At 43.9% G+C, this 10,446-nt stretch overlaps 1 protein-coding gene across 4 annotated transcripts; it reads left to right on the top strand.

The window, feature by feature from the left end:
• Window positions 1-1,154: 1,154 nt before the first annotated feature.
• Window positions 1,155-5,492, top strand: LOC137108102 (putative fibroblast growth factor 1). 4 transcript variants are annotated; one of them, XM_067492417.1, is made up of 5 exons: window positions 1,155-1,379; window positions 2,639-2,855; window positions 3,847-3,950; window positions 4,288-4,512; window positions 4,666-5,492. In XM_067492417.1, the coding sequence occupies exons 1-4, from the start codon at window positions 1,269-1,271 to the stop codon at window positions 4,471-4,473; spliced, it is 618 nt and encodes a 205-aa protein (XP_067348518.1). In that variant the 5' UTR covers window positions 1,155-1,268; the 3' UTR covers window positions 4,474-4,512; window positions 4,666-5,492. The 4 variants fall into 4 exon arrangements, with proteins under 4 accessions (XP_067348518.1, XP_067348517.1, XP_067348516.1 ...); XM_067492416.1 differs by having other exon boundaries at window positions 1,156-1,379; window positions 4,662-5,492; XM_067492415.1 differs by having other exon boundaries at window positions 1,160-1,379; window positions 4,288-5,492.
• Window positions 5,493-10,446: the final 4,954 nt, after the last annotated feature.

The following is a 10,446-nucleotide window of genomic DNA, read 5'->3' on the forward strand; positions in this document are numbered from 1 at the left end:
CGACCATGTTTATCACCAAACTGTGTTCCTCCACACACTCGCTTATTGTTTTTAATAAGGTAACACAGTGTCATGTGGATAAATCATAATCACAGTGCGTTTCTGCACTGACTAATAAGCTGGTGTCTCTAAAGTGTCGCTAGATGTTTACACTTTCATATGTGCATGTGTGTAAGATTGTGGGGAAGTTTCACACACTGCAGTGGCACAATTGTTACACAATCTGCTAATGAGCTCTTCCGCCATCTCCTGGTGAACGGAGATAAAGCAGCTGAAAAGATCAGGGATGAGCAGGTGAGACAAAAGTAGGTCAGACGCTGGGTTGTTTTTTATTTTATTTTTTTGGGCAGTGTCCTCCCTGATTTTGCTTCACATTCTCTGCGTGGCCTTAAAAGGTCACATTTATTAAACGTAGGAGGCGTTGTGATTCCGCAGAAGCCTCCGTGCAGCTATAAGAGCAAACAGGGGGGTGAAGAGACAAATGAGGCGACCACTGTGGACACTCCAGCCAACCTGCTGTGCAGCATATTGTCATGCAAGAGACACAAACAGAGACACAGACAGAGACCCAGACAGCGTGAGACAGACAGCGTGAGACAGACAGTGAGACTCTGTGAAGATGTTGCACAGATGAGATGTTGCACACATCTCAGGTGAGCACCTTGCATGGCAGCCACCGCCATCGGTGTGTGAGTGAGTGTGTGTGTGTGTGTGTGTGTGTGTGAATGGGTGAATGGGAATCAACATTGTAGAGTATAAGTGACTATTTAGATGCTCGTATTTCACCTTCCACTGACCTTATGTCTCTCGTGACCTGACGTTGGCCTCATTTACTCTGTGTGAGTTACTGTTAAACATAGTTATCTTAACTATATGTCTTTACCTGAAGCAGGAGTAAGATTCTGGGATCAATTCTGGGAACTGCAGTCACTCTTTGTGTGTGTGTTTAAATAAATGTTTATATTGTGTGGTACACCAGTGTCTCCAGGAGGACCCCCCCCCCCATTGGAATGTATCAGCGCTCAGTCAGACAGGCAGCCCTGCTCATTTCCAGGCTCCGACTGGATCCCATGGCCAGGACACTTGCGTCACCCTTGAAGTCTCTCTCCATTCCAAGTGTGGTAATTTTAGTCCTGACGTTGGCCTGTTAAAATGAGTCCCCCTGATGCTGGTGGGAGGGCGGCGAGGTGAGAGAGACTCGATGGAGTACAAATACAGACAGTCCCAGCGTAATTTCAAGTCCAGCCACTGTCTCCTCTGGTGGACAAATGAGAAAAGAACCTGCGGCAGGAAAAAACAAAAGAAACAACAAAGTGCTTTCACTGAAAGACGACGACATGCTGGCTCATCAAGGACACTCTCCCATCACTTTCTCCCAGGTAGGTGACTGACTCACTAGAGGACCCTCAGCTGATTCATTAGTAACAGATCAACTTTGATGAGAAGAAAACAAGTTGCGACAACTTTTAGATGTAATTGTTGGATGAGCCAATATTTGTGTGTTTGTGTTCGTGCATGTTAGGGGTTAAAAGCTGCCCCGGCCTCTTCGGAATCCACGAACTCTGTTTCTTAATACCCTGAAGCCTTTTAACAACACGTCCTTTAATTAATATTTACTTTAATATTACACTTTAGTCCACCCACCCTCACGTCCAAACAAACACACAGGTTTATTCTCTCCTCCCACACATCCGCACTTTGACTCATTTGACGTCATGTCCACCGGTGGCTCTGTCCGAAGGTCCCAGCGGAGGAGTTTGGCTCTAACTAACCTCCCATATCCCGTAATACAACGTTCCCCTCCACATCCCGTTCCTAGGAAAACGGGCTACGAGTGGGTAGTCAGTAGGCCTAACATTCCTCTTGTGGCTTTGCACCGCTCTGTCTCTCGCTTTCCTGCTCCCCCTCTATCTTTTGCCAAGACGTGCTCCAAGACATTCCAGATGTGGGCCAGGCTGGCTGCAGCAGCTACAAATGATAACAAAGAGCAGAGCTGTGCGGTGCTTGGCTCCTTCACTGCCTTCTTCATGACAGCTACTGCTCCTCTGGGGTCTCGATTCGACAGGACACAGACTTTGTGACAATGTGGTTTTACTGTCCCAGGGTAAGACAGGGGTTGGACAGATGCTTGTTCCGTGATCACAAAGACTTTTTTTGTGTGTTCGTGAAGTATTGGACCGTAAAATGAAGCAGTCTCAGGGAAACTGTTACTGTGTTGGAAAGGCTTGATAGGTTATTGCAGGGCAACTGTTGTGCTGGCAATTATTTGTTGTCTGGCCTTGAACTGGTTTCAGGTGAGTTACATCACTGCCATCTGGCAGTGATTTTCGCAAAGGAGGAATCTAAGTGATGTTCAGTCAGAAAACAAGTTCGGGCATGTGGCAGCTCCAACCAGCCAACCTCCATCCCTGAGCTCGTAATAGGAGAAAAAAAAAAAAAAACAGTGCCTTAAAAGGATGACAGGGAAAACAGAGACACAGAGAGAAGGAGAACGTGATTGAGGGAGGCTGGCGAGGGAAGAGTTCCCTGCAATGTTATTATGAAGGCGGCGTTGTCTTCTCCTTGCTTTCTCTCGTGTCTCAGAGGCGGCCCGGGGGACATGAACGCTGAACACGGCGGATCTCCTCTGTCGTTGCAGGCACAGGGACATCACTCTGCTTCGCCCAAAGCTCAAACTCTCTGCAGGATGTCCGAGGGAGACGTCACAGTGCTGCCGTTTGCACCTGCATCTATGGACCAGTCCAGGCAGGAGCGTCCCTCGCTGACCAGGCTGTACAGCCAGAACGGAGGGTATCACCTGAGGATTTTGCCAGACGGAACCGTGAGTGGTGGGAGAAACGAAAATGACCCCTATGGTGAGGAGGAAAACACCTGTCTGTCTTTTTGATGTGAGATTGGCTGTTGTATTTCAGAATCACTGGCAAAATGTAAAATTATATTTCCGCTATAACAGTATTCAACAGATTAACAGGAAGGAGGGCAAATTATTGACTTGTAAGATGTTTTAAGGTTAAGACTTCACAGCTGTTTAAATACCGATAAAAGGTAAACTGAACTATTAATGGTCCATTTCACCACAAATAATTGTTTTTCTGCGTACACATAATCACATGGTTTTGTTAGCATATGATATTCATTTAGGTCCCAGGCATTAGGTGGTCAAATTCACCATTTTTGTCAGATTGCTTTTTGAGCCCCTCCCTAATCCCAGCGTCATAGACCTGTGCGTCAGAGAAGCTAATGGCACATTTTTGCTGGTAAAGTGATTTGAAAATGGATCATCAAATTAGATTCTCCTATTATGTCAGTGTGTCCTGTACCGTAGCACTAGTGGCCGATGAGCCTTTAAGGTGGAATTTTACTCGAACAAACTCTTTAGCCAGTTCAAACTTCATTTCCCGCTACAGCTGCTCTTTGACTTGGGTTTTCAATTGAGTTCCGTGAAAACATTTCGAATTCTTTCAGGAGATAAATGACCCAAAACAAAACGCAGACTGGCAGTTTTACTGTGCACACAAACAGGCTTACTGTAAGTCCAGGCAAACAAATGGGTTGGGAGCAAAGTCCAAGGGCAGACAAAGAGAGTGTGAGGCAGTAGAATCAGAAATCGGACACGGAACAGGTAAACAGAAAGTCCTGAATCAACTGTGACAATCTTGAAAATTAGAAAAGGGTAAGAAGCCGATATGTTTACTGAGAAATGAAGCCTAATAAAAGAAACAGGTGCAGGGAAGTGTGGCAGATCCCAAACTTTGTGTGTGTGTGTGTGTGTGTGTGTGTGTGGCTTCACCTTCCATTACAAAAAAGCTGTGTGATGTTTAACCGTGTCACATGTTCGCGTTGCAGACATCCTCAGCCTGAAGGCTGTGAGTGTGGGAGTAGTGGTGATCAAGGGCGAGAAGACAGGGAGGTGCCTGGCCATGAACAAAAAGGGACGTCTCTACGCTTCAGTGAGTTTTTCACATTTTACGGTTTGACAAAATTACTGCTGCCATGAACTCCAAACCTCACCGTACGAAAGATCACATACTTTCTACAGAATAGCAAAGCTATTTTCCTAAAAAAATATTACTCATGTCACTATAAAGCCTGAGTTCCACAACTGCAAAACACTGGAAAATCACAAAAAGTCATGCAAATCACTGTGAGTAATGATTTGTCATCAGGGCTCATAAAAAAAACAATGAGCAATAAGCAATTTTATACACAAAGGTCTATCGTGTGGATTCTTCTTTCTGTTATTCAGCATCACAGTAACACTGTCGCCCTTTTGTTTTCTTGTGTCAGCAATCGCTGAACGATGAGTGTTACTTCCTTGAGACGTATGAGGAAAACCACTACAACACATATTGCTCTCAGAAGTACAGCTGGTACGTTGCACTGAAGAGGAACGGCCAACCCAAAGCAGGCCCCGACACCCACCGGGGTCAGAAGGCCGTGTTCTTCCTGCCAAGGCCCGTAGGCAACATGTAAAGCAAAACGGCACCAGGAACCGCGGACACGCTCGCTGAGGTCTTTACGTTATCCGCCGTTCGTAAACACCACTTAAAATTAATACAAGAGGCGGGTAAAGCCCGAGGCCGACACATAATGCTGTTTCTACAGCTACTTCCAGCTCTGATTTGATTTTAATAAACTAAATGTAGTTGTTTATTCCCCAGGAAGTGTGGGATCAGGCTACCCGAACTCAGACATGATCCTCACCAGGATATTACCCAATATCAAGAATTCCTTTTGCCTACACACGTGCAACCTCTCCCAGCTGATAGAAACTGTGGTATCAGGGCATGTCAGTCTTGATAAACGGCATTCCCTTGGAGCCCTGGTATGAAATTCCACGGCTGGAAGGCAGCAACAAACCACTGTTACAACAGAATAGCTGCAGAATCGAACAAGTCCGGCACAAAGGAAAATGATGGAGCAGAAACAAAGTCAAACAAATGTTTAACAAAATGGCCATAATTAAGAAAATCTGCTAATATGCTGCAGGCAAACATTTGTATGTTTTAAGGCACACGTTGAAACATTTGTTACTGTAATGACTGAAGTTGTTACAGAGTTGAAGATTCAAGGTGGTGGTCAAACTGAGAGCTCGAGTGTAAATTGTCTGATTGTTATTTTTTATTTTTTTAAATATAAAGTTAAATGGAGGTGAAAAAAATATCAATGTTTCTACTGGCGACCACAGATGTTCCAAAAACCTTCTTTCGTTAGGCCTCAAAAGGCTGCAGATGTTTCTACAGATGTTTATTTTAACACGTTACTGTAACTTTATAATAGGTTAAATTACTATTGTGAATATTTATACCATATTATAAGTAATTAACCTGAATGTCACTGAAATCTGTGATTAAAGTGTTCAAATTAACTTATGCATATATACGACAAAAGAACAAAAAGGTAACGTAATCACCTTTTCACAATGTAATACATATTGTATTAAATCTGTGTATGAAATATTATCCACGAATTAAACAATAGTGTTTGATTTACTGAGCCTCTAACTGTTGTTTTTTAGTAAATATGCAAACGTATCCAGTACATTTGTTGCCAAATCCGCTTGTGCGTGTGTGTTTGTGTGCTGATTGTCTGTTTTTGGCCGTGCACGTGAAAGTCATCTATTACACTCTTACAGATGTTCACAAGACCCTAGTTTCCTCTTTAGAAATGATGTCTGCCCACAAGATGGCAGCATTGTTTAAGCTCGGGCAGTGTCTTTCCCCCCAAGGCCAACACTGAGGGCATCCAAATCTCCAGTGCTTCAGAGTCACAAAGTCCAAGTGAAATTAAATTAAATTGATTGGTAATCGAAGAAACCGCGCACGTGCCATCAATAGCATGTGTTTAGCCACTAGCACATACTGTACTTTCAAAACTCATACACAAACACACTGTAGGCTTTTCTAATATGTAATTTAAAAAAAATATAGGGAAAAGAACGCAATAATAATTTTTATTTAATACACACAACCAAATTACCAAACCACACAGTAAACCCTGGCTTTTTGTGCACTGCTGTCAGTATTTGCAACACATTTCTGGATGCAGCAACGCTCCCTTTATCTAATCCGCACTCACAGTAACGTCTAACTGCTGAGACACTGGAACAACACGTGGCCTGCAACATAGTTTCAGACGCTGCTTCGCCAGGACGAACAAAGCAAACAACTCCCGGAGGAAATGCTGGAACGAGGTTTAAGACGTTGCGGAGGGCCAGAGCTGATTCATGTCTCCAACCAGTTCCATTTTATTGTGGGATTTTAATAGAGCTGGCAGGAAACAGTTACAATAGGATTAATAGTTTTCCAAGTACCAGGAGTGTGATGAGGGAGTATTTAAAAGACTGGAGCAACAACAACAATTTCTCATTTAAGAGATTACTTTGTGAAGACCCCTTAAAAAAAAAAAAAAGATCAGACCTGAATTACATATAATCAGTTAGTAAAACATAATGCAAATGTAACTATAGACACTAAACGAGTCACTTCCACATTAACCACCTAAAGCAGTGAAACACCACAGACCTTGTTTTGTTCATGCTTCAGTTAATCCATTGTTGTCTATGCAGGACACACGGCTGTTTTACAATGTAGCAGCGATAGATGTGTGCAACGAGTGTTATCATGCTACTGAATGGAAAGTTATCAGTTATTTTCAGCCCATAGTTGGGATTTGGACCTACAGGCAGAGGTTTGATGAGGGACACCTGTGGGAAATTAGTGACATCTAGTGGCTGCACTAAATATTTTATGCAGCAGAGCTGCACTTACTTGCGTAAGAGTCAAGTCTTTGCAAGAGATTAGGGTGGAGGGGTGGATGAGAAACAATGGTTCATTTGCCATTAGGCAGTGTTGTTTCTGTGTTTTAACCCACCCGCTGATTTGTCGGCCGTGAAGCCCTAATTATTTCCTTTCTTTTGTTTTTCTCTTAAAAACCGACAGTTTTATTAATGCATTGGGTGCGAATACAAAAGTCGAACACGTCAAGTCAGGGACGAAGCCAAAGACACGTAAAAGAACGTTTAGTTACCACCAAAATGTAAGACGTCCCCCCCCCCCCCACCCCCCCCCGTCTGGTCTGCAAGAGAAGCAAACAGATCAGGTTCTGCATTGCCAACACTGACTGGACACATGGCTGTTAGTAAACTGTGACCTCTCATTTACAGGACGGTGTCTCTCCTTCCTTTCGACCATTCACCAGGCCACCCTGTGAACCGACACAACACAAGTGTGCGAGCACACATGCACGCACATGCACACAAACCTGGTTGGCCAGTGGCCTGCAGGGCTGTGCAGGGCAGGAAGGGAATCATTCACTGTAAACTGAACAAGGACTTGCTTCCTCTGGGAGTCCCCTCGCCTGACAGTGGCCAAGATCGCTGCAACACAAACCGCTCTAGCAGATTGTGTGTGCACGCACGCACACACAGGCACACGCACACACACACACATACAAATCAACATGTACACACCCTGGAACTGGGACACATTCTCTGTTACTCGTCTCTCTTTCTTCAGTTCCGTCTCTCTATCTCTCTTCCTTCCTGTCTCTCAATTTCCAGCCTTTAACCTTCATGTCACTCTTATTGCTCCCTCTGTTTGTTCCTTCAGCCTTTCTTTTATACGCTCTCAGAACTCACCACATCTATTTTTCTCTTTTGTGTTTCCTTCATTAAAGCATTACCAGGCCACTTCTTGGACGACAAAAGTCACCAAACCCCTGTGATTGTTCTCCGCCACCCATCAGCTCTCTTCCTTCGCTCTCCTCCCGTTCTGGTGGCCTCGTCATTAAAACAGAAATTCGTTGTCGACGTTACTGCATGCGGGATATTCCCCTCACCCCTGCTCCAGCAACACAAACCAGCAGCAGCGGAAACAGGGGATGCATATCAGTCAGCTGTTCCCACTGACACCAGGGGGGGAGGAAGGCAGAGGGGGAGACAGAGGGGAGCAGGGGGGACAGAGAACGCAACCATTTTGACAACCCAAAGAATCGTGCGAATGCTTGTGGTTAGCTCTGCAGCAACTGTTTTCCCAATAGATAATTTGCGCTGCATACACACATTCTGAGGGGGCTCCAAACACGCAGCTTTGCCTCTGAGTGAGCGCAAACGCCATTTGTCAAACCTTTAGGAGCCACATACAGCGGAGTAAGTATGTGAAGTAACAGTTGTTCCAAGGCAGCAGAAGAGTTGATAGAGCTGGAAAAAAAAGGAGTCCTGACAGAAATATGCGTCTCTTTGTTGTGCTACATGACTTTATTCATATGGCACTAATTCATTTCGTGGACACGAGTCCAAACCCAACTTAAGGTTCTCAACCGACAACACATAGTCACCTAATTACAACATCATTTGATTCATTGAAAAACTGCTTTTAAAAGACAATGTATCCCTTCCAGAAACTTCCCCGTCTCTCCCCTCTGTGTTGTCTTCAGCGGGCTCAGAGATGCCAACGCTGACTGATGGCAGCAGGCAATTTGCATATATGATCGGACCTTTCTGACAGTACTCACTTTGTCTGAGATTGAATGTGATTTTGGATTTAAAACAAAATAACATTGAGACTCACCATAACACATGATCTAGACCTCCTGAGCCCACTAGACTGTGGAGCAGGTACCTACTGGCCCGTAGACATGGTTCTGATAAAAATGGCCACTAAATGGCGTGATAACATCCAAAGCAAGTAGGTTGGCACACTATTCCACAAACCGTGGACCAGTACTAAGCTCTTTGAAAATGTTAATAATTAAAGGCCGTTATGATCTTCTCCGCTTCTATTCATCCTCTTGCTGGCTAGAGTCATAAACTCCAATGGGTTAAATAAGTATTTAGGTTTTCTAAGAGGCCACATTCCAAAATGTGTTGATTTGACTGTAAAGCTATTTGTACTACTACAACCTTCTTTACTAACACAAATAAAATAAAAATAATCAGTGCAGTAGGTGGGAGAATTAAGGACATTTTGTCGTCCAGCCCACTGTCTTTTCAGTATTATATGATACAGCAAAGCTTTATGCCCAGTGCCAGTGCTGAGGTGTAAAATCGGACCGTGGTCCTCAGGATGTAACTCAGACCCTCAGGGTCTGTAACTTTTCCGTTACCTTAACCGGTTGTTAGTTTCACTTGCCATAACCAGAATGTGTCACTAACCATAACCATGTGAAAGTGTCCTGAATAGGAATCTGAATAGGAATTAAATAAATTGACACAGTCACAGAATCAGTCACTCTGTACAACTTGTACACACACACACACACACACACACACACTGTCACACACTTCGGCCGAGTGTCTCACATGTTTTCAGTGTGACTCGCTAAATCACTGCCTGTGCTTCTGCAAGCACAAGCCGTGCTTTTGTTGAGTAGGCGAGCACACACACACACACACACGCACACACACACCTCTTTGAGACCGGAAATTGTCCTGTCTTCTCAGCTGTGATGTCTCACATACACAAATACACTCTCCACTCTCACACACAGACCAACTGCAGTGATGACGCCTGTTATGTTCAAAAATATCCTCAATAGAATAGTTTGCGGTGAGGTCACACGTCTTTTCCTTCTTTTACAATCATGGGAATTTAGACTGCTGACACTGACGCTGCAGCCAGGAACCAAAGATCATTTAAAACACACTGTTCAAGTTCCCTGTTACTCAGCATCCCAAAGGAAACTTGATTGATGAAAGCGAATTTCATAAGTGAACCCTTTAAAGTATTTCTGACGTTCTCGGCTTCCTGATGACGTTCAGAACTAAGGGAATGGGCCACTGTTCAATTGTTTCACATCCATCTTAAACAGTGGCTGTGACCCCAGGAACAACAGTAGTTCCGCTGCAAGAAAACAGCTTTACCAGGAAATTGAATGATGATGAAGTTATTTGCTTGCCCTTGGATATATTTAACACAACTTTAAAGTAAATCTGACAACTTTTAACTTGTTGTGTATATTATATCTCTTCATGACTCATCACCTCTGCAATTTTGTCGTCAAGGGCAACCACAATAAATCTCTTTGAACCCCACAGCCATTTATTTTGTAAATAAGTAAATAGGCGGAAGGAGAGAACATTTAAATCTGTGTCTTTACACAAAACGAATCAGAAAGGCCACTAAACTCTACTTCTTGAACAAAAAGCATGGCAGCACCAGTGTCAAGGACATGATGCAAAAGGCATTACAGTATCCTCTTTTCATTTCCTTGGAAGTTGACATGGAATGATTCTTATTCTGGCAGTGAATGCGTAAGCAAAACCATTACACCCACTCTTCTCTGCGTCGCTGCCCAGTCTCCATTCTGAGAAAGAAATGTCCAAGTTTAACCTCTTTATCTCTTCCTCTTCCCTTTCCCCTTCCCGTCATTCAGAACTTGAAAATAAAAAGAAGTCTTGGCCGACCGAGGGAAAAACACGACCTCTGAACAAGCGGCTGGGGCCTA

The sequence above is a fragment of the Channa argus genome, chromosome 22 (genome assembly GCF_033026475.1).
Source record: "Channa argus isolate prfri chromosome 22, Channa argus male v1.0, whole genome shotgun sequence".
Taxonomy (NCBI): Eukaryota; Metazoa; Chordata; class Actinopteri; order Anabantiformes; family Channidae; genus Channa; species Channa argus.

Excerpts from the sequence above, each read along its gene's own strand:
- LOC137108102 (XM_067492417.1), top strand. The coding sequence starts at position 1,269 with ATGAGAAAAGAACCTGCGGCAGGAAAAAACAAAAGAAACAACAAAGTG. Across the intron at positions 2,856-3,846 it reads AAACGAAAATGACCCCTATG|ACATCCTCAGCCTGAAGGCT; the intron begins GTGAGGAGGAAA and ends TTCGCGTTGCAG. Across the intron at positions 3,951-4,287 it reads AGGGACGTCTCTACGCTTCA|CAATCGCTGAACGATGAGTG; the intron begins GTGAGTTTTTCA and ends TTCTTGTGTCAG.